The sequence below is a fragment of the Lipotes vexillifer genome, unplaced genomic scaffold (assembly GCF_000442215.2).
Source record: "Lipotes vexillifer unplaced genomic scaffold, Lipotes_vexillifer_v1.1 scaffold1559, whole genome shotgun sequence".
In the NCBI taxonomy this organism is placed as follows: domain Eukaryota; kingdom Metazoa; phylum Chordata; class Mammalia; order Artiodactyla; family Lipotidae; genus Lipotes; species Lipotes vexillifer.
The window spans coordinates 252,162-275,893 of record NW_006774921.1 but is presented as its reverse complement, the minus strand read 5'-3'; the positions used below and the strand labels follow the sequence as shown (position 1 = coordinate 275,893).

At 45.7% G+C, this 23,732-nt stretch overlaps 1 protein-coding gene across 1 annotated transcript in view; it reads left to right on the top strand.

Annotated features, from left to right (window-relative positions):
• The window catches only part of DPYSL3 (dihydropyrimidinase like 3), a 41,302-nt gene that overhangs the window by 6,498 nt on the left and 11,072 nt on the right, over positions 1 to 23,732 (top strand). Inside the window, exons 2-10 of the mRNA XM_007449589.1 lie at positions 449 to 537; positions 4,311 to 4,495; positions 6,962 to 7,126; positions 9,384 to 9,445; positions 10,356 to 10,436; positions 14,326 to 14,394; positions 18,670 to 18,790; positions 22,829 to 22,985; positions 23,657 to 23,732. Coding sequence (XP_007449651.1) covers positions 449 to 537; positions 4,311 to 4,495; positions 6,962 to 7,126; positions 9,384 to 9,445; positions 10,356 to 10,436; positions 14,326 to 14,394; positions 18,670 to 18,790; positions 22,829 to 22,985; positions 23,657 to 23,732 — 1,005 coding nt within the window. The remainder of the gene's footprint in view (positions 1 to 448; positions 538 to 4,310; positions 4,496 to 6,961; positions 7,127 to 9,383; positions 9,446 to 10,355; positions 10,437 to 14,325; positions 14,395 to 18,669; positions 18,791 to 22,828; positions 22,986 to 23,656) is intronic.

Genomic DNA, 23,732 nt, shown 5'->3' with positions numbered 1-23,732 from the left:
CTGAATTTTAAACATAACATGATCCCCCTGTCATATAAAGACTTTTAAAGGCCATTTCATTGTATGCCTGACCCTAAGTTCTGTTCTTGGGAATCACTATTGAGTGCCAACAGAATATCAGGCAGAGTGCTAGGCACTGAGGTAGATGTTATGCCACTTTGCATTATATAATGCTTTCTGGAAAAAGCCAGTATTAAAGAGTAGCTACATTTCTGAGTGGTTGTGATAGGTTGCAGAAGCAAGAGGTGAAACTCCAGAATAATTTGAATAGGGTCAAACGAGAAAGACTGGATACCTAACAGAAAGACTGAGTGCACTGAGCACACAGATGTCTTAAGAAAATGGTTTCTGCTAAACCTCTAAAACAATGAATTGGGAGAACCTCGGCAGACCTCTCTTCTCTGAAATCCTAGCTGTGAGAATGACTCCTGTTTTCCTTCTTTTCTAGAGCGACCGTCTTCTGATCAAGGGAGGCAGAATCGTCAACGATGATCAATCCTTTTATGCTGATATTTACATGGAAGATGGCTTAATAAAGTAGGTATATAGTACCCTTTGCTTTGTCTTTTGAACTTTCTTCGTTAGAGGCTCAGAAGGAAACTTGCTTCTTTTTTGCTTACTGGCCCGTTGCTTCTGTGTGTTGCATTTCTCCTCCTTAAAAATGAGTTTTTATTTTAGCCCTTCAGTCCGGATGCACATAATCCCTTAAAAATGGAAGCTAGCCTTAGTTCACTTGGATGACATGAATGAAAGGAAAAATCTGAACTCAGTCACCCAAATGATGCTAAGGGCCCCTTTGGGCAAGCTGCATTGATGGGCACTCTATGTGTCTTGGAGAACTGGGAGATGTCACCACTGTCCTTAAGGTCACTGGAAAACGTCCACAAATTACAGCACCCTAAAAATATAAGGCCTAGTGTAATAGGTACCAAAGGAGTTCAAATGAGGATAAGTAATTTAGAAGTGCACAGGGAGGAGAAATCCCTTCAGAGGAAGGTTTTAAGATGGAGAGGGCATTTAAAGTGAACCTTGACTTAGGTAGGACTTGGATAGGCAGAGCACAGATAGGACATACATAGGACAGGCAAGATTTCCAAATAGATACTTTAGGGATATATAATTACTTTACAAAATGGTTTGCTCTTGGATGCCTGTAAGCAGCACAGCCAGGTAACCTTTATGTGTAGCTTCATAGTGACCTTTAAAAAAGGATTTGATTTACACATAGCCTTCATCACATAAAGCAGGGTACTTCCCCACATTGATAAGATATTGTATAAAACTGGTATATCCAACCCACCATATGAGCCATCCCTGGCCTCATTGAGTTTTATTTTTATCTTATTCAGCTTCATTGGCTAGCTTAAGATTCTGGTTATAGAATGCTTACTTATCTCTGGAAACTTGGCTTAGATACAACTTTCTGTAGGCCAACATTCCTTACCAGCCCCTAAATCTAGGCTAGCTTTCCCTTTGTTGAGCTTTTAAAAGCCCTGTGCTTTTATCAATCGTAGCAATTCTGACACTGTTGGCCCTCTTAGAGCAAGGACCATATCTTATTCTTCTCTGTATCTGCAGCACTTAACCCAGTACTTAACACATAGAGACTTTTGTAAGAGCTACCTTTTACTGAGTATATAGTATGTGCCCGGCACTGCGATAAAACCAGAAATAATTTCCTCCAGTTTTTACAGAATTGTTTCCTGTGAAGATTGATGGAGTGCCTGCTATGTGCAAAGAAGTTGTCTCAGGCACTGGACACGTACTATGTCACATGCTATGGTAGATATCACTGAGACCCAAATCATCGTGCTCCCTTCCCCCAGGGACCTGAGAGTCTTTTAGGGGGAGTGGCATGTCTGTACATGCAAAGCACATGACATCACCAGATAATACCAATATCGAGTATTAAGTTAGTAGAACAGATGAGATCCAGAGGAAGGAGAGGGCTATGTGAGATTAAGGTGGTTATTGATTATGGTAGCTGATATTTACTGAATTTGCATGTGCCTAACTAACAGTGTTCTTTGGGCTTAACACAGATTAATGTTTAATCTACACAACAGACCTATGGAGGAGGCACTTTTATTACATTTTACAGATGAAAAAATTGAGACATGGTGAGGTTAAGTAACTTGGCCGAAATCATAACGCTAGCATTAGCAGATCCAAGATTGCGAACCCACATAGCCCACATCCAGGGCAGAGCCACACTCTTAACTATTAGACCTGGCTGTCAGTAGAAACTTGACCAAGGAGGGGAGATAGAAGCTAGGCCTTCAAGGATTAAGGGGACCTTGATTGGTTCAGTGGGGAAAAGGAGGGAAGGCTTTTCTTTTTCAGACTGGGTGTTATACCAGTTGTCAAAATTGGTAGAAGCATACATACATAGGCACACCCAAGCCAGGCAACTCTTCATGCCCTTGGTTCTCAATTTCTCTTAGAGGTGAATCAGTGAGGGAGGGAAATGGGAACACACTGGCCAGTATCTGGGCTAGAATGGAGTTACAATCAAGGCTGCATTTTTTCCACAGTGTGTTTTGAATTGTGGTGGCTCTGGAATGGCAGAGTGGTGACGTGGTAAGAGATGTCAGGAAGACTTAATTTTAGTTGTAGAACTTAGATTTTGTCAGGCAAATGGTAGACTTCTTCCTACCCCAGGAGAGTGTCTTTCTTAGCTGGCTATGAACAAAAGCGGAAAGTATTCATGCCACTGGCAGTAGGGTACATGTGTCCCAAGGTAGGAGAGGGCTTATGATAATGTAGAGCCTTAAGAATCATAAGTCTAGGGCTTCCCTGGTGGCGCAGTGGTTTAGAATCCGTCTGCCAATGCAGGGGACACGGGTTTGAGCCCTGGTCCGGGAAGACCCCACGTGCCGTGGAGCAACTAAGCCCGTGTGCCACAACTACTGAGCCTGCGTGCCACAACTACTGAAGCCTGTGCGCATAGAGCCCATGCTCTGCCACAAGAGAAGCCACTGCAATGAGAAGCCCGCGCACTGCAATGAAGAGTAGCCCCCGCTCGCCGCAGCTAGAGAAAGCCTGTGTGCAGCAATGAAGACCCAATGCAGCCAAAAATAAAATGAATAAAATAAGTTTAGTTAAAAAAAAAAAAAGAATCATAAGTCTACCTGGAATTAACTGGATGTTTCAGTCAAGGATGTGAACTAAGCAACGTAGATGGTCTATGCGGTTACATTGTGCTAGGAGTAGTTGTATTTGCCATTTGTCTTGTGTAGTGTGCCCTTGGCATACTTACTGGCTTCCTTCCCACCCCAGTCTCTCCTTCTCTGCCTCCCTGGGGTGCTCTGAAGCTTCTTGGGTGAAGCTGTGTCTGGTGGAGGTTGTCATAATCACCTTCCTTGGCTTGAAACTTCTACTGAGATGCTGACCATACAAAAGCAGCTGGTGTAGGCATCTGCGTCTTTGGCTTCCTCTTTGAGAATCTGCCATCAGCTGTGATTGACAGATAAACTATCAGGGAAGGATGGAATTGAGAGTGAAGTCTGAGTTGTGAAATGCCCTAGACAGATTCCATTTGTTATTAGGAGCACAGATGAACCCATTTAGACGATAGCAAAGTTCACACACCTATTCTTTAAAATGATTCTTTACCTCTTTCAGTCTCTCCTAATAGTTCATTATTTTACAGCCATTCGGTCCTTCTGCAAATGTTCTTCCTGACCTTTAAATAAAGAACAAAATGAAAAGGATAATAAAAACACTTATTAAAAAATATTTATTACACACCCTATGTTCTAGACATGGTTAAACCACTGGGGTTACAGTTCTAAGCCAGGACACACGGTCCTACCAAACAGCATATCAGATTGTTTTGTGTTTATAAAAAAATTGTTTTCTGGATGGACCTAGAGATTACCATACTAAGTGAAGTAAGTTAAAGACAAATATCTTATGATATCTCTTGTATGTGGAATCTAAAAAATGATACAAATGAACCTATTTACAAAACAGAAACAAACTCACAAACTTATGGTTACCAAAGAGGAAAGGGCGGTAGGGATAAATTAGGAATTTGGGGTTAACAGATACACACACTACTATATATAAAATAAACAACAGGGTCCTACTGTATAACACAGGGGACTATATTCAATGTCTTGTAATAAAAAAAAATGTTTTCTGTTATGGATACCTGTCTTTATTTGTTTCTAGATTGCTAAACTTGTGAATCACTTGCAAAAGACTACTTTGATAAACATAAGTTACAACATTTCAAATCCTTATAATACTATGTTTATCTTGGAAGTCATTCTTTTAAATTGCTGGTTGTTTCCCTGTCTCACCAGGCAAATTGGAGACAATCTGATTGTCCCTGGAGGGGTGAAGACCATTGAGGCCAATGGGAAAATGGTGATCCCTGGAGGAATTGATGTCCACACTCACTTCCAGATGCCGTACAAGGGAATGACCACAGTGGATGACTTCTTCCAAGGGACCAAGGCTGCCTTAGCGGGGGGCACCACCATGATCAGTAAGTCCCCCGACTTTACATATTTCTGTGAAGCGTGCGAGGGGTCCTAGGGAGCGAGTTTAACTAACATGTTAACTGCAGTGGTCTCTATTGGTAACTCGTACACTTCCCCTCAATTCAGTTTTTAGACTTTCTGCCTGATGAGGCCTGAGAAAAGCTGGTTATAGTGAGGACATTGGCAGCTCCTGTAACTGCATAGAGGAGATTCAGGAGGTTCATGACCTTGAAAGCAGCTGTCTTCTCTGTCTGCCTTAGAGCAGGGGCCCGGTATACCATGGGTGGGGAATCAGCACTTATCATCTCTGGGCCAGTCTCTGTGGAAAGTGGACTTAAAAAGTTGTGGATCATGGGCAAAAAGCGATTTCAGGACGTCCAACTTGGGTCCGAGGCAGCAGGGGCAGAGAGTACAGGCAGAGCAGTGAGAATGGGGCTGAGAAGCATCCCAGAGAGAATGATAATGAGATTTACAGTTCTTGAGAACTTTGGAGGCTTCCTTGGTGGTTAGTGTTATTTGGTCTGTGCTGTATTTTGACCAATTCATATCTTTAAGATTGGGCAAGCTGGGGGGTTGTTTCTCTTGTTTTGTTTTGTTTTTCTGGTGACTTTTGCAATTCCAAAGAGACCTAGGGAGTTGAATGCCAGGATTACTGAGCAGATAGCATTCCAGGGCACTCCTTCCTAAGCCAAAGGAATCCCAATGAATTGGCTCCCGTCCCAGCCCTGGCCCCCAACTTGGTCAACAAGAGCACTGTTTACCACGGTATACATCCACTTAAGAACTCAGTACAGCCTGAGCCGTAGACTTATTCACTGTCTTTTGCTTCCTTTCAACGGGAGCAGTAGCAGGGTTCAGCTTCAGCTAGTTGGGTGTGGGAACCCAGGAAAATTGTGCCAGGGCCATAAAAGTTGCAACTCTGGGAGACCAAAGCCTTTCTTCAGCCAAAGGGAGGAAGCCAGCTGACTTCTCGGCAGCTGCCTGCCTACGAAGGCCCTGGTGTGGGTCCAAGCATCAGTAACATAGCTCCATGCCTTTGCTTTCTGATAAGTGCGCTTAGGCTGTCTGTGCTAGAAGGCTGAGGAAATGAGTGATGTTGGCCCGGCTTTCTGCCATCTTGCTGAGGAGCTGGACCTGTTCAGAATCCTGGACATATGCATTAGGCTTGGGCTTCTGCATTAGGGAAGGAGCTCCACGTGAGAAGAGAGGAAAGCATACAAGAATGACAGAAGTGTACCTGTCCTTTGTAGATAATTTAAAAACCCTAGGTATGCAGAAAAGAAGAAAAACTCCATAAATCTCACTTCACTGTCACAGTTTGACTATATATTTTTTTCTATTTAACAAAAAGGATTGTAATAAACATACTGTGCTTTAGCCTTCTATTTTCACTAATTAATATGTCATGTATATCTTTCCATTCATTTATTTTTGTTCTACCAAATTTTAAATGGACTCCTGACATCTGTTTTATGAAGGTATCACAATTTATGTATTTAACCAAACTTTCCTATTGTAAGACTTTGTTCCCAGTTTTTCACTTACATAAATATATAAATAGTGGCAAACATCTTGAGAACCCAGATTTTGCATATAGCCATGTTTATTTCCTTAGGGATAATTCTTAGGTATATGAATAATTGTTGAGGTATGAAAAATGTCATGGTTTTTGATATACATTTCAAAATTGTTCTTAGGAAAGTTGTACCAATTCATACTTTCTCTCGACTGCCAGGGGGAACTATGAAAAACTCTAATTTTTGCCTTAACCTCACCAATGTTATTGGTGTAAATCTTATTCTTTTTAAAAGTATTATTCACCATTGCAGGTACTGCAAGAGTAGGTTTTGGCCTCAAAGAAACCATATTCTTGATAAAAAGTTTGCATGGAAATGATATCTGTGGGCCAAGCGTCAAGTTCACGTAACTGATACCAGGTCTTTCCTACGGCAGTAAGCACGAGCATTCATTCTCTTGTGCCCAGACATAACTTTAAAGCCCCTCCTTCTGCCCATAGAAGGGGGTCCAACTTTGATCACCAGCAGTGACTCCTGTAATACTGGTAATAATGGCACACAGTAGGTGCTCATCAATTGATAGCTAATATTTATGGAGCACTTACTATGTGCCAAGCATCAGGTGAAGCACTTGCCATGCATTTTCCCATTTAATCCCTTAACAAACTTAGAGGGAAGGCAGTGTTACCCCTGTCCCCAACCCCACTTGGTGCCCGTTTTAAGAATGAGAAAATTAAGGTTTGGAGAAGCTGGTAATTTGCCCAAGATCCCATAGCTAAGTGACAGTTGAATCATCAGCAACCTTGAAACCACCCGGGAACGCTTTCTAAGGTTAATCCTATGCTCAAGAAATAGAGACTTTGCTGTCGTAGCTAAGCAAGCAAGAGCAGACCTGTACAGAGGGGACCAAAGGCTGTGTCAATGAATCGCCCATGCGGGGCCTCTGTTGTTCAGTTGACCACGTGGTGCCCGAGCCCGAGTCCAGCCTGACGGAGGCCTATGAAAAGTGGCGGGAGTGGGCTGATGGCAAGAGCTGCTGTGACTATTCCTTACACGTGGACATTACCCACTGGAATGACAGCGTCAAGCAGGAAGTGCAGAGCCTTATCAAGGACAAAGGTGAGCCCGGATGTGCCTTCCTCCCTTCCCCCTTGCCTGCCCTTCCCATACTGTCCACTCATTTAGTCGCTTCTCCTTGCTGGACCCTGGAACCCTGAGTATGAATGTCAGTTATAGGGGTACCACTGTGGACCAGGCACTTTATGCCATCCTACTTATTCCTTACAGGATCCCCATGGGATAGGGATTATTATCCTTACTCTGCAGTTGGAGAACCTGAGGCTCAGAATAAGTAGCCCAAGATCATAGAATTTGTAAGCAGTGGATCTACCCAAAGCCTGTGCTCTGCACCTCTGTGCAATACTGCCCATTGTACAGAGGAAGAAACTGAGGTCAGGAGAGGTTGACGTCTTACATAAAGTCATACAGCTAGTACATATGAGATTAAGAATGTTTAAACTCTATCATTGTGATTCCAAAGATCCAACCATTACTATTATATAACAATAGCATCCTCGGAAAAGGCTAAGACATTTCTGGGAGCAAAGATGTGTTCGTACTCCAGATAGGAGCTTAGGGCCTGAAAGTTGTGTGTGTGTGTGTGTGTGTGTGTGTGTGTGTGTGTATCTGCGTGTGTCTGTGTCCTCTCTATGAGTCCATGATTTAGGTTCCCACTGACTTAGATTCTTCTGTGTTCTGATGGTCAAGTATTTCACACACGCACCACCCGCTCTGCATGCATGCAGACGTGTGATGTGCTCCGCATTCGAGTGGGTCCTGGAGGACTTAGGGGAGTATGAGGAATGGCCTCTGCCAGTATCCATGGCAAAAGGAAGCAGGCCGGTGCAGAGCAATAGGATAAATGCCGCAAGATACAGAATATTGTTATAATGGTAACAATAGCGCTGTGATACTAGTACTACTAATATTATTATAATTATTATTATGCGAATTTTATAGTACTGTTATCAATGAGCAGTCTCGATGCAAAGGCCAGGAGTGCAGTGGAAGGCAGTGTGCTCGGGGTTTGGGGGAGGGGATGACCTCCCAGAGGACGAGCTCTCCTTTGCATCCCCCCCTCACCCCACAAGCTCTCCCCAGTTCTCACTATCTGATACAGAGGGTGAGATTAACCCCTCCCTTTTTTTCTTTTGGCCGCACAGTGAGCGCGGCTTGCGAGATCTTAGTTCCCACACCAGGGATCAAACCCGCGCCCCCTGCAGTGGAAGCGTGGAGTCTTAACCACTGGACCGCCAGGGAAGTCTCCTGCCTCCCTTCTTTCTGTGTCTCCTTTCACACTGCATCTCAACTAGGTAGAAAAGTGAATGGCTTTAACACCCACTTCCCTTCCGAAGGGCCTGAGTCATACCACGGATCACCCAGAGACTTGTGGGAAGTGTTGTGTTGGGAAAAACTGCCCTGAGTTGCACCATTGTGGGTAGGGAAGGTCCCAGATTACAGTCCACTTTTGGCCTGGAGTACTGTGGGCTGAGATGGCCCTAATGGCTGGAGAACAAAATAACCCTCCTTTCCTCTAAATGACTCTCTGTCCCCCAGTCCCACCTATTTCTGTAAATTACTCTATTAATAGCGTATTTGGGGGGAGAAATTAAATGGCTCTTTTCCTTGTAACGCTGATGACTTAGATATTTAAGCCCAAGGTGAACCTTGACTTCTCTGCATTAGCTCTGTTACTTCCCCTAGGACAGGCTCTAGATCTTAGTTCTCTCTCAGACCCAACACCTTGCCCAGGCCTGGAGAGCAGGCACTCACAAAGAGCAAAATGAACCACTCCCAGGAGATCAGCCACGTGCTGGTGCTAAGAGTTCTGCATGTGTTGTCTCTTTTAAAGTTTCCAACCACCTTATGAAGCAGGATGGTGTTATTTTTCCATTTTACAGATGAGGAAACCGAGGCTCAAGGGGTTAGGGTTTCCAAGCTCGCTGACCCAGCACGTGGTGCCACTCCTAGTGTGTGTACACAGCTAGTGTGCTGCAGTGATTCTTGACACTGTATCCTGCCTTGAGCAGTGTTGAGGCTTGTTGGCCCTCTGGGCTGGAAACAGTGGAGGTGGAGGCAGGGAGGAGCCGCAGAAGAAGAGACCATTCTGCTATGACGTCATAGGAATCGTCAATTTTACAGGGTAGAGGAGGAAATAGAAAAATGCTCTTGGAGAATGGGACGCATCCGCTTTGCATTGGGCAGGGGCCTGCGATGCCCTCGGGGCCCGGGGGGTGTCACTGTGGGAGCACAGGATGCAGCAGGGTCGTGATAATGCTGTCTTCCTCCTGTCTTCCCTCCCATCCCTCTCTTGCAGGGGTGAACTCCTTCATGGTTTACATGGCCTATAAGGATTTGTATCAGGTGTCGAACACAGAGGTAATAACCCATCACTGTGTGGTTTGGGGTCTCTGGATGGCTTTCCTATGGTTGCCGGTGACCTTGGCTCTTTGCACATGAGTTACTGTGGTCAGTGTGGGAGACTGCTGGGCAAGAGAGCTTCCTGAAGTCCTCGCCATTCACGCTACATTTTAAATAAGGTAACGGGCAGGGTGCCCGGGGCAAGGCAGACAGGGAACTGAAATTTCTACTGGCAGCAGCTTTCTCAAAAGGACAAGAGGAAGGGCGTGTCTAAATCTCCCATCTACCAAACAAACTCTACACCCCTCGGGAACTCAGGGGAAGTGTAAGTGCTCAGCCCTGTGGGATTAAGGAGGGCCATCTGCTCTTTGGGGTAATTGTACCAGCTTGCCTCTGACTCTCTCTCTCCGAAATGCATGGGGTGTGCTTGTTTTAGACAAATCTCAGCTTCTCAGAAGAAATTCAGAAAATGAATTCCCATACCACCTGGCAAGGAGATGAAGGGTGGTCTGCCTTGAGGGCCTAAGAGATAGAGGTTTCAGCTTTTGAGTTAGCTTCTGGCCAGGCTGCAGTGCCTTTCAGGAGTGTTAAGAAGGATTCTGAAGCTCTGTCTGAGTTCAGTGGGAAGTAATTCCATTTAAAGTGTGTGCAGGAGGCAGAGTGGGGGGGTTAGTATCACTCTGTTAGATGTGTGCCCTGTCTGCCTAGGAGACATGCTGGGTTCCTTATATAGACAGTTTCCTAGAGTTCCTTTGGATTAGCACTCCTCCTTGGTTGTGCATGTTTTAGTCTGTATTTCTACCCTAGTCACTTATTTCCTCTAGTTCATCCCATTTATTTTAGCTCTGGCCCTAGTCGTTGGCCCTTGCATGAGATTGCTAAAAGCATTGGGTCTTGTGAATGTGACAAAGACTCATTTCTGTTTCAGCTGTATGAGATCTTCACCTGTCTGGGAGAGCTGGGAGCCATCGCTCAGGTGCACGCCGAGAATGGGGATATCATTGCCCAGGTAACACAGCGCAGCTCCCTGCAGTACACTTCCTGCTTGGGCTAGGGTCTGCCTCCCATTTATTTTCTCATTTCTTCAGTGTTGCCAGAGCTCTCAATATGTGCCAGGCACCCTCCTAAGTACTCTGCCAAGAACAGAACCTGCCCTCAAGGACCTCACAGTCTAGGAGGAGGAATTATGAGGGCAAATAGACAAGCGAGGGAGAAAGCGGAAGATGCTGGAAAGCAGGGAGCCGTCTGGCCATTCTGGGGAATCAGAAAAGGCATCCTGGCAGAGGAGGTTTTCACACTGGGCCATTTAGTGGGAGAGCATCGCTGAGTCTGTTTTGAAAATGAGTCCAAGGTATGTGTCATGCTCAGTCCTAAAGAAAAACTCTAAGACAGCATTTTTCAGAAGCTGGAAATCTGATCCAGGACTGCAGAACTCACAGGCTTAGATAATGAATTCAGGTATGTGTCATGCTCAGTCCTAAAGAAAAACTCTAAGACAGCATTTTTCAGAAGCTGGAAATCTGATCCAGGACTGCAGAACTCACGGGCTTAGATAATGAATTCAGGTCTTGTGGGGATCAGACATCCCACTGATTTCCTAGAAATCATATTGAGAAACCTGAGGAAAGAGTGATGAAAGCAAGGGCCCCAAGGCCCAAATCGATCATTTGTAAGGAAGCAGAAAGCACTTCTCTCTCCATCTCCTGGGTTGCTTAATGGGCTCTAGATGCACAGATGTGTCTTCGCCAGGGTTTTGTTGATCTCAGAAGCGTTCAGGATTGGCTTCCGCTAGGAGGTGGCAGCCAGCAAACAGTGTCAGCTCTCTTAGTCCATTTGATAACATTAACAGCAAGAAACCATTATTCATTCTTTTAAGAGTATTTCCTGAGGGCTCTGTGCCAGGCACTAGGCTCTAGCGGGGAGCCAAAACAGTTGCATTCCAGAGCTCTCGAGTACTCGGGCTGTTCTTTAGAAGTTGTCCAGGACGTGGCGAATGTGGTTGGCAGGGGTGTGGGGACACATTGAGGCCGACCCTCATCTCAGACCCGTCAGCTTCTAACAGCAGGTCCCACCTGGGGAGCGCTTCCCACCATGTGCCAGGCCCGAGGCAGGTCTCTCGGATGTTCCCATTTAATCTTCGCCCAAGCCTTTCAAGGTGGCGCCCACCCTCCTCCCTGTTTTATAGATGAGAACACTGAGGCTCTGAAGGATGAGGTCACTGGCCCAGGGATCACAGCCAGCAACTGGGAGAACACAATCTTAGCTTCTCAGGGGATGTGCCTCAGTGAGCATCTTTACCCAGAGATGGTGGAGAAGTCTCCTTCCCCGCCAGTCCAGCTGCAGGCTCCCGGAGAGGCGGCGCCCGGGCTGTGCAGGCTCCAGCGGTTAGGATTTCAGACTCTCAGGGCTGCCTCTCTAGCGGAGGAGGTGAGTTAAGTGTGCAGTTTCCACTCCCTTATGACCGAGGAGGTTAATTAGTCAGGCCCCTGACAGCCTTCTCCCGCATCCCCCGCACACCCAGATAGTGAAGTCGTTTTCCCAAGAGGCTCCAGATGCCTTGCTCCCATGGGAGGCATCCACCCTGGTGGTGGTGGAGCTGCCTCCTCCCCATTCTCAAGCTTTGCGTGCAACAGCCAGACGCCCCAGCCCTCCCTCCAGATGCCCTAGCAATCAGACTCCCTGCTTCTTCATCCTAGCCTCTGTGGAGGCAGACGGGCTCCGACTCACAGCCCCTTTTCCAGCTTCCTTTTGAGGCTTCTTAGCACAGAAGTGTGTCTGCTTCCGCACCGCCTCCCCGTCTCCGCCCCACCTTGGGAAGATCTGTTCCCGGTCAGGAAAAGAATAAGGGCGCTTCTCCATTTGGATGAGTTTCGTGTATGTGTTTATTAAATTCAGCTCAGGCTGAAAGATTTTATCACGTTGTTTCAATGAAGGTAGCTGCTATACTCGGAGTTTTTTGCTACACTTTATGCAAAGTGACTAAAGAGCAAGAAGTATTTCCTAAGGGTACCAACAAGGGACATTTTCAAAAGTTTCAAGCTGGCAGAGCAGTCAGAGAGTACAGCGTCTTTAGCCCTTCATCCAACAGATATCTACTGAGTGCCTACTATGTGCCAAACCTTGGAGGGGGAAGGTGAAAAAGACAGGGTCCCTTTCCTCTTGGAGCAACCGAAACTGTGACGTAATTACAGCAGCGATCGGTGCCTCTAGGTGCCCACACCTCCCCCACCCATGTCAGGTGGCATCCATGGGTCTTTACATGTTATTCTTAACCTTCCAGCTATAGGGACACCGTGGCTTTGTGAATAGGCCATCCCAACGTGAGCAGTGCACTAGAATCACCCGTGGAGCTTAAGGAACGATCCCTGGGATTCTCCGAGTTCCGGAGATCCAGATTCGGGAGGTCATAGGAGAGCTCAGTCAGGTGTATTATGGAAAAGTTGCCCTGGTGATTGGAATGTGCTCGGAGACCATTGTTCGAGCGAGTTTCATCCTGTGCGTTGTCGCAGCACTTTTGGACCAGATAGGAAGGAGAGTGTCGTGTAAGATGGAAGATGCTTTAGTTGGACACCTCAACCCTTGTGTGACTTCACGAGGCAGTTCAGAGTAAAAAGTCACCAGAGTTTGGAAGAAATTGTATTTAATCTAAGCTTTGATACGTGGAACAGGAAGAATGAAAAGTGGAGGTACTTTGCTGGAAGTATCAGCCTCTGTCTGACCTTTGGTCCAGTTCTGTCGAGCTGGAGGCAGTGACCATTTTACTTCTCGTGGCTGCTGATAGCATATGCACCTTTTTTCCTCCTCCTCTTTAAAAAATGTACGTGAATTTAAAAAAAAACAACAACAACAACAAAAAAAGGGTTCTTCTTTTCCAGGGCAAAGGGATCCCTTCCTTTCTAAGCATCTCATAGTTTCCAGGTGAGACAAAGCCTCGTTCAGCTCACTCCCTCCTTCATCTCCTGTTTAACCAGCGTGAGGTTCCTAGGAACTGGCCTCAGTGCTTGAGCGTGAATGCCTGCAAAACTGCAGATCTGCTGCTGAGGATTTGTGCCAGTTCCGATTAGCCCAGCCTCCTGCTTCCAGAAAGCTGGCCGGGTCTGAGGAAATTAGCCATCAGCTATGAGGGGTAGAGAGCTCTGCCACATCCACAGCCTAGCCTAGTTAAATAGAATTTCACCAAAAGGCTAATAAGTCAGGTAATGCTGTTTAGAGGCATGATTTAGTCTGGTGAAATTCTGAATCTGCTTATTATAGCCGAACATTTAAAGCATGAGAAAGCCCGAGGGGCTTATTAAAATACAGAATCCTAGAATTTATCTCATATATTCTAATTTGGTAGGCCTGGGTAAAGCTAGACATCTGCACTTTTACAAAAGCAACTCAGCAGATTCTGAAGCAGGTGGTGGATGGAGCAGACTTTGAGAAACAGAGCAGGAAACCTGTAAGCTCCGTGAAGTTAATTCAATTGCTTAACCTGGTGCCTGTCCCGGAGCAGGTACTCAATGCATTTTGTTGAAGGAATGGGTTTCAAAATGCATGAATGAATAAACAAACGAGTTAAGCCAGTGTCCTTCCAGAGGTGTCTGCATCTGAAAGAAATGAAGAATAAGTGAACTGGTGTGACTTTTGACGTGTAATGGAGAAAAAACCTGATACTTTCACAGACTGTCGGTCCTTTTAATAAAAAAAGCCACCCTTAAAGGCTCTTTTCTTCTTTTAGTTAAGACTGTACCCTGTTTTGCAATTCCAGATATAGAATTAACAAATTTGTTCAACATCCCCATTTGATGCTTTTTTTTCCCTTGAACTCATCTTTAGATTAGAATATACCAGCCTAACTCTTTCAAACCTTGGTTGAGCTCATATAAAAACTCTTCTCTATTCTTTTCTCATTCTAGGAGCAAACCCGGATGTTGGAAATGGGGATAACCGGCCCAGAAGGCCATGTACTGAGCAGACCAGAGGAGGTAATTTTCAGGAGGATGTGGTAGAGAGAAGCAGTAGCAATGGAGGCTCTTTTTTTTTTTTTAGCCTCATCTTCCGGGAGACTCCCGTCATCGCAGCAGCCTGGTTTATGGCCTGCTGCCCATTTTTCATTGTAGTGTTTGCGTTCAGCTCCCCCTCTGTTGGCACACACGCATAAGGTGTGTGAACACACATCTCTGAAAGGTGGTGGGACTCTGTGAATACCAGCCAGAAACTGGAACATTTCTTCCAAAGACCACATCTGACTGACCCAACTCAAGGCCCCCTGAGGAAATTAGAAAGGAGTGGAAAGGGAGTGTTTACTTCTGGCCTCTAATCTCTCTAAAGACAATACAGGTCGGAGGGTGTTGCACAGTTACTCAGTAGGACTGGTAAATATCTAAACCCTTTCTTAATCATGTGAATCTCAGACATTTCCGCTATTCCTTTATTCCATATTATGAGTCCTGCACAATATCAGCCGTATCGACAGGGGGCCGAATGGGTTTGTCGTAGACATTATATCTGTTGATTTGTGTATGGTGATGAGGACATCCAGGTACATTTTTCCCACGTGTAAGATGAATGCTGATTAGCATCAGTGCTTAGGAGCTAAAGAACCAATGAATGGTAACTAGTGGCTGATTCCACGTCTCTGGGCTGTCAGCAAATTCAGCTGCTGGCACAGGCCCGGAGCTGGGAATGGGCTTCCCATATGGCTGAGAGCACATTGGCTTCGGGAGATCAGCCTGGGTCTGGCACCTGCAGCAGATTCCAGGCCCTCCATGTCAACAAAGCAAATCCTTTCCTGTTGTATCATCCCAAGCTCCATACTCTCTACAACAGGTAAAAGAAGGAGCCAGAACCAGAAATCACAGTATTCCCATTGGCTATCTCTGTTAGGATCTTTTTAAAAAAGAAAATGTAGCACACATAGAGAAAACTGTTCCTCTCACAAAGGAATGGATTTTCTCAAACTGAACACACTTGTGTAACTAGCACCCAGTTGGAGAAACAGAACATTATTAGCACCCTAGAAGCTCCACTGTGTTTAATGATATTTTTGTTGCCAGTTGAAATAATTTATAATTGTGTGATCAAGGTTACAGTCACAGCCCTCCGGAAAAGTCGGTCTTAATGCCAGGTCCCTTCTTTGGAGCATTTGCCTATACCCAGTACTATGCTCATTGCATTTAATGGAGATAACGGTTATCCTTGAGGGATTTCTGAACAGAGTCTATTTTTGTTCCTTGGTTTGTTTTTCCAGCCCCACCCCACCCCCCACTCTTCTCCCTGTTCCCATCTCCTTTTTAGTAAAAAGCCTCTCAGCTGCAGATCTCGACCACACTGGAAGCCCGTTTGGGTGAAGCTGGAGGGTGATGTAACCTTCCAAAGATAGTCATGTTGTCAAGGTGCTGAAAACCCTGCAGTGCTTGGAGGTGGGGGGATGAGATCAAAGGGGCCTGGACTGCAGTCGTGGAGGGGCTGGAGTGGGCAGCACAGCACAGGCAGCAGGGTGCAGGAGGGGCTCTGAAGCCCCTCTTCAGCTCAAAGCACACCTAGAGAGCATCTGGAGTAATGCTGTTCAGAGAGCTGAAGCCGAGGCTCGGAGACAGCCACTCTGACGTCTGGGTGCTTCAGGAAGGTGGCCATATTCACCTGTGCTTGGGGCTCCAGGATCTTGATCTCACCACGTTTAACAAAGTGCAGCTTGGGGGATGCTGGCTGGACCAGCCAAGTTCTTAGAGTCTTTCTCCTAAGTCACACTCACCAAGGGCAGTGACTGGTTTGCATTATACAAACATTGGGCATGTATCTGCAAGCTATTTTTGATATTTTTTAAAGTGTTGGGTTACATGGCTAACCAGAGGGTCATATCCATCTAAAAAGGAGCTGTTGCTGGTTGAAAGGAAAAGCGCCAGCGTGTCTGCGTTGGGCTGAATTGGACTAATTCGGGCTTTGGGTAGTAACGCAGGCTCTCCCACTGGTCAGAAGGCGTCATCAGCAACGCAACCAATAGCCAGCCTTCAAGGAACACTTGCCTTGTTCAAGGATTGAGCTAATTGCCTTACAAGGATGAACTCTGTTAATTCTCTGAATAGCCCTGTGTGTCAGGTCCTATTATTATCCCTGCTTTATGGACCAGGAAACTGAGTCTTTGGGAAGTTGTGTAACATCCCTGAGATCACCTGGCTTCTAAGTGGCAGAACCAGAACACAGATCCAGCTCATGAGAGAGGCTGAGCTCTAAGATCCTGCTTTGTTAATAAAATAAGGGAAGATTTCTTATTTCTTACTCATTAAATTCAACTGGGTTGGTTAGTGTATTTGAAAATATGAATTCTACATTAGGGTGGGCTGGAGGAAATCAGTGATAAAAGAAATCTTTGTGTTGAGAAGCCTGGGAATTATTAGTGTAAGAAATGCCTGTGGGGACGAACCCATCGCTGACAACCCATTGCTGCAGGAAAGGACTTAATGCCTAGTTGCCTTCACTGGTTATTTATACATACTGATGTTGGGATTGTGTTTTGCCAGAGATTCTGCCCTGCAGACTGGGGAGCAAAGACTTCCATCACATGTGGCCTTTGTGATAATCACAGGGAGAGGAGAGAATAGGCCAAGGGAAAACTCTAGCTACGCTGATGCAGTGCCCACTCTGGCCAGACACTGCTCTCACCCCACCGTCCCCTGCTACACCCTCCCTATCTCCACTTCTTTTTTTAATTTTTATTGGCATATAGTTGATTTCATTATAGAGTATCGAGTAGAGTTCCCTGTGCTATACAGTAGGTCCTTATGAGTTATCTATTTTATATATAATAGTGTGTATATGTCAATCCCAATCTCTCAATTTACCCTCCCTTTCCCCCCACCCCTGGTAACCATAAATTTTTTTTCTATGTCTGGGACTCTATTTCTGTTTTTAAAATAAGTTCATTTGTACCATTTTATTAGATTCCACATTTAAGCAATATCATATGATGTTTGTCTCTCTCAGACTTACTTTACTTACGTTAATTTCCAGGTCCATGATAATCTCTAGGTCTATCCTTATTGCTACAAATGGCATTATTTCGTTCTTTTTTATGGCTGAGTAATATTCCTGTGCGTGTGTGTGTGTGTGTGTACCACATCTTCGTTATCCATTCATCCGTTGATGGACATTTAGGTTGCCTCCATGTCCTGGCTGTTATGAATAGTGCTGCAATGAACATTGGCGTGCATGTATCTTTTTGAATTATGGTTTTCTCTGGATATATGCCCAGGAGTGGGATTGCTGGATCATATGGTAACTCTATTTTTACTTTTTTAAGGAACCTCCATACTGTTCTCCATAGTGGCTGTATCGATTTACATTCCCAGCAACAGTGAGAAGGGTTCCCTTTTCTCCACACCCTCTCCAGCATTTATTGTTTGTAGGTTTTCTGATGGTGGCCATTCTCACCAGTATGAGGTGATACCTCATTGTAGTTTTGATTTGCATTTCTCTGATAATTAGTGATGTTGAGCATCTTTTCATGTGTCTGTTAGCCATCTCTGTGTCTTCTTTGGAGAATGTCTATTTAGATCTTCTGCTTATTTTTGATTGGGTTGTTTGTTTTTTTGACATAGAGCTGCATGAGCTGTTTGTGTATTTTGGAGATCCCTTGTCAGTCACTTCGTTTGCAAATATTTTCTCCCTTTCAGTGGGTTGTCATTTCGATTTTTTTATGGTTTCCTTTGCTGTGCAGAAGCTTTCAAGTTTAATTAGGTCCCATTTATTTATTTATTTATTTTTATTACTCTAGGAGGTGGTTCAAAAAAGATACTGCTGCGATTAATGTCAAAGTGTGTTCTGCCTATGTTTTCCTCTAAAAGTTTTGTAGTGTCCAGCCTTACATTTAAGTCTTTAATCCATTTTGAGTTTATTTTTGTGTATGGTGTTAGGGAGTGTTCTAATTTCGTTCTTTTACATGGAGCGCTCCAGTTTTCCCAGCACCACTTATTGACAAGACTGTCTTTTCTCCATTGTATATCCTTGTCTCCTTTGTTGTAGATTAGTTGCCCATAGGTGGGTGGGTTTATCTCTGGGCTGATCTCCACTTTTGAGAAGCCCAGTAAAGCAACACAGCTGGGAAGCTGCAGTTCTGAGGTTTGGATCCAGGGCGTCTAATTGCAGATCTTCCAGGCTTTTAACCTGTGTGCAGCACTGCATTCTCAGTTTGTAGAGACAGGGGAGTGGCACTCTGAGAGGCTCGTGCTCCCCTTGACTCCCGGGGACTTTTTTTTTTGCAGCTGGAAGCTGAGGCTGTGTTCCGTGCCATCACCATCGCCAGCCAAACCAACTGTCCTCTCTACGTCACGAAGGTCATGAGCAAGAGTGCAGCCGACCTCATCTCGCAAGCCAGGAAAAAAGGTGATTTGTGCTCTGAAGATCTCAGAGCCCCTAACGAGCCACGTGGCTCCTTTCCCTTGGCTGTCCTGTATAAATGGTGCCTATTTTGCTCATTGCCTTGCTCTCAGGGAAGCCCCTCATCCTTGTTAGCCCATTGGATCCTTTCTGCATCCTGTGTGGATGGCAGGATCCCAGGATTTCTTCTGCTTGGCAGATGAGTAAATTGAGGCTCAGGAAGGGTAAGTGGTCTGCCCGAGATGACACAGCTTGAATCAGTTCTTTGGAGAATCGGTGCATCTCTTTTCCTCCCTGGGCTCTTTCACTGTCAGTTCATGTTATCTGAACTTTATGAACGGACATATTCATGAAGATTATATTTGGTGCAGCAGTCAAAGACCCTACTCAAATGGACTTAAATAAGTAAATTATTGGTTGAGGGTGTTTCAGGCATGGCTGGATCAAGGGGTTTAAACACTGATATTAGGGCTCTATCACTGTTATTCCTTTCTGGACTCTGCTTTCCTCTCTTTTCAGTATGAACAATGACAGGAATAAATGCTAAGAGTTGCTCTTGTACTCCACACTTGGTGGGGGCATGGTGAGGGAGTAGAGAACATCTTTTCCAATAGCTCAAGGGAAAGTCCCCAGGAATACTGCCATTGCCTTGGCTTGGGTCGTGGGCTCATCTCTGAACCAATATCTGCTCCGGAGATGGTGTAATTGATTGGCCAGGGTTGAGGGCAGAGTACAGGGAGGAGGTCCCACCCCCTGAGCCACTCAGGGTAGCACAGGTTATTTCAGAGAAGGCGTCGAATGGGTCTCCAAAGGACGTCCAGCGGTGTGGCCTTCATGACCCGGCTCTGTCCCCATGGCCCTCTGATTTCTGCTTCTTTTCTCCATGGCTGTTAACTCGGCTTCCTTTTCTCACCTCGTGCTAAGCTCAAGCTTACCCTCATTTCAAAACTTGCTTTCCTGCTTTCCGTTCTTGTCCTCAGTGACACACTAATGGGCTCCCTTGTGAACAGAGTGTGGTTGAGACACGGGGGCCATAGGGCTCTGCGTTTGGTTGGGAGGGAGGATTTCCTAGGCCCAGCTGTATGACTGTGACTGCCGTGTGCCCATGGGACCAAGCTGAATGATTCATCTACCAAACCCAGAACTGGTCTGTAAAACTCCACATCTGAGTGACTGGGGCGGCTAAAAATAGTCCCAGCTGACCGATGGCCGAGTGTTTGGCTGCCTGGCCTTCTGGCAAACAGGACCCTTTTCCTATGGGAGGGGAATCTCCCTAATTGCCCCGCCAGCCTTTCTAGCTGGCAGATTCTGCGGCACCACCTGCTCACCTTACCCTGCTCACGGGAAGCCTGTTGTTTTCTCGCTCGGCTTTTAAGTGTCTCCATATGATATGGCCTGGCTGCTTCGCTGGGTATGAGTCATCAGGACAGAGCCAGGAATGAAGCCCAATGCTGCTTACCCATTCTTGGAGAAGGGAAAAAGGAAAAGAAAAGTGCACGGGGACACCTCCACTCCTCTCCCCATGGCCACCTACTATCCTCACCCTGTCATGCCTCCTGCTGATGGTCACATCCAGCTTGGGACCCATTCTCGGATGACCTGGGGGCTTCAAAGACAGTGTGTTTCAATTATATGCTGGGTCTTATTTTAAATTCCATGTAGAAAAATTCCTCACCCTTAGCCTTCTGGCTCATGGCTCTCTGGCAAGGAGAACTGGTACAGCTGTGTCTCCAGGGTGGAAAGGAGGCATTATTTTAGTGATGAAAAACCGGCTGCTGAGATGGAAGCCAGTAAACATCTCATGAACCGTCATTCTCAGGGAAGGAGTCAACAGCATTCAGGGCGGGAAGACAGTGTATGGCAGGGTTCACTCTTCCCTCTGGACCAGGGGACTATTTAAGCCCCAGGGTGTTTAATCCCCAAGTGCTCTTCAGCATCTCTGCACGGCTGCTCAGAATCAACATTAGGAATTTCAGTTTAATGAGGACCAACTGTATGCCCTGCATTGAGGGGAAATACTTTAAATGTATTATTATGTAGAATTCACAAAGCACCAGGAGAAACTGGCGTTTATTATCACCATTTTTCAGATGAGGAAATTGAAGCACATCTTGTCCAGAATCTCCCAGCTTGGAGAGCTAGTCTCCAAATCCAATTGTGGCACTAATATAATTACAATCTCTACTTATTTTAGTTTCCATCTAAATAAAGATAGTCCAAAGGGAGAGGTCTTCCCCTTTTAAGGTTGTATTTCTCTTAATAGTACTTGAATGCTTGCCTTGACTTTCATTTCTTCATTTCTTTTTGGTCCCATATGCTTTAGTTTGGTAAATATTTTTGGAGAGTCCTTGAAATTCTCTTTAGTCCTGTGTGGATCCTTTTCACTGCCGCCCCAAAGAACAGGTCTGTCCTGTATGAATCATTGCCACTGCTTCCTTCTTTTGCCCATGGCAGACATCACAAATCAATCATGAGCCTTTTCTAGTGAGACCAGGAGCGTATTTAAAATTCTTCCCAACACAGAAATCCAGGCAACTAAAACCAATTGATTGGAGCTGAAGCAAGGCAAAACCTGTAATCCTAGCCATAGAGCCTTCTTACTTCCACCTTGTGGAGAACTTGAATGTGGAAGTTGGAGGACCAAACTTAAAGAAGCCAAGGGCTGCACAGGAATTGTTAGCCCAAGATTCTGGCACAGAGAAACTTGGTACCAACCCACCTTCTATGAGATAGCATTTACCTTCTGTATCACTATCCCTTCTTCTTTCAGAAGCTCAGTTTAGATCAGTGTATGTCCCAGTATCCTTCCTCCCCTCTCCTTAGTTTGGGCATTCCAGCCTCTCATTCTAGACACAGGATCCGGGAAGCTAACCTCAGCTTTGCTGTGTCCCTGGTTGTTGGCTGTTCTTTTTTTTTTTTTTTTTTTTTTTTTAATAGTTTTCAGCACTTGTTATCATGGGTGGATTTGTTTTTTGATTTGGTTGCTCTCAGCTTTCTTTGTCTCTTTTTTTATTTATTATGTTTTATTTATTTTTTTTTAAATTAATTAATTACTTTATTTATTTTGGGCTGTGTTGGGTCTTCATTTCTCCCGTGTCTCCTGCATCGGCAGGCGGACTCTCAACCATTGCGCCACCAGGGAAGCCCGTGTTGGCTGTTCTTGAGCGAATCACTCATTGCTTTAGGTTAAGGAGTAACAAACATGATGCAAATAAGATGTGTCATCCTCAGGAATTGGTTTTACTTTGTGGAACCAAGGCATGTCTTTGCAACAGCAGGATGTAGCGGTTCCCAGGGATGTGGGCACGTGTGGGGCTTTGGGCTTCTACAGTGGAGAAGAGTAAGAGGTGTAAAAGGAATCACGTTTGCTCAGCGTCTCTTATGTGCCGGACACTTTGTGTATATGCCAAACCTTTCATCTTCACAAGGCTGAGAAGTAGACGTCGTCTTATTTCTTCAATTCCAGGACCTATTTTTTTTTTTCTTTTTTTTTTTTTCGGGTCCCCGGGCCTCCCACTGCTGTGGCCTCTCCCGTTGCGGAGCACAGGCTCCGGACGCGCAGGCTCAGCGGCCATGGCTCACGGGCCCAGCCGCTCCGCGGCACGTGGGATCTTCCCGGACCGGGGCACGAACCCGTGTCCCCCGCATCGGCAGGCGGACTTCCAACCACTGCGCCACCAGGGAAGCCCCAGGACCTATTTATTCCACATTTTAACATTTCTGAAATGAGGATGAATCTTCCAATTAATATATATATATATATTTTTTTTTTTTCTTCTTTTGCCTCAAATGTTAATTTGCCTCAGAATTTGAGAATTGATGCTGCATCTTGGAACCAGTGGCTTCTACAGAATACAGAATTGTTCCCATTTAGAAGATAGAAAAGCAGAGGCTTAGAAAAGTGGGGGAACATGGACTTGAACCCAGGCCTGCCTGACTCCAGAGCCACAGCCTTGAGTAGGCTTAGGGGCTATGATTATCTAAGCCCGGCCCAGGGCAGCACATATATTATATCACCCATTACCTCTGTCCTACCTGTTGTAGGAAACGTGGTCTTTGGTGAGCCCATCACCGCCAGCCTGGGCACGGATGGGACCCATTACTGGAGCAAGAACTGGGCCAAGGCGGCTGCGTTTGTGACATCCCCACCTCTGAGTCCTGACCCAACCACCCCTGACTACATCAACTCCTTGCTGGCCAGGTTGGTGCAGAATGACAAGCAGTGGGCATTGTGTGGAGGCATCTTGGGAACGATGGGATGAAGACTGGAGCCGCCCATCCATCAGCTAGACTAGAGTCTGCAGTGAGGAATAAACATCGAGAATTCCCCTGCAGTGCTGAGCACAGATAACAGGCTCTTCCCCAGTGTATTTTAAAAGATACTACAGTGATCATATTACTGATGGTAACAGCAGTTAATACGTATTGTATGTCAAGCACTAGGGTGAGATTACACGTGTGATCTCACTGTTCCTCATAACAACGCTGTGAGTGAGGAACTGTCATCACCATTTCACAGACTGAGCAACTGAGGGTCCGGGAGACAAAATCATTTGCCCAGTTTTGATGACCACCTAACCAAAATTACAGGGAGACTAGTTTGCTGCTGCCCTCTGTGGATAAGTCCCATCACTCATTTGGGTCCTTTTTGTTACACAAGACGTGATCTAATCCCACCCCCTCATTTTCCAGATAAGGTAACTGAGCCCTAGGGAGGCGGAGAAATTCACCCAAGTTCGCATAGTTGGCGAGAGGCAGAAGGATTCCAAACTCAAGTCACGGCACTCCACATGCCTACGCTAGACCCTCATTTCTGGGCCCCTGCGGTGCCTCTAGCCTCCCCGTTCACATGGAGCTTTTCTCCTTTGCCAGTGGGGACCTGCAGCTCTCCGGCAGTGCCCACTGCACCTTCAGCACTGCCCAGAAGGCCATCGGGAAGGACAACTTC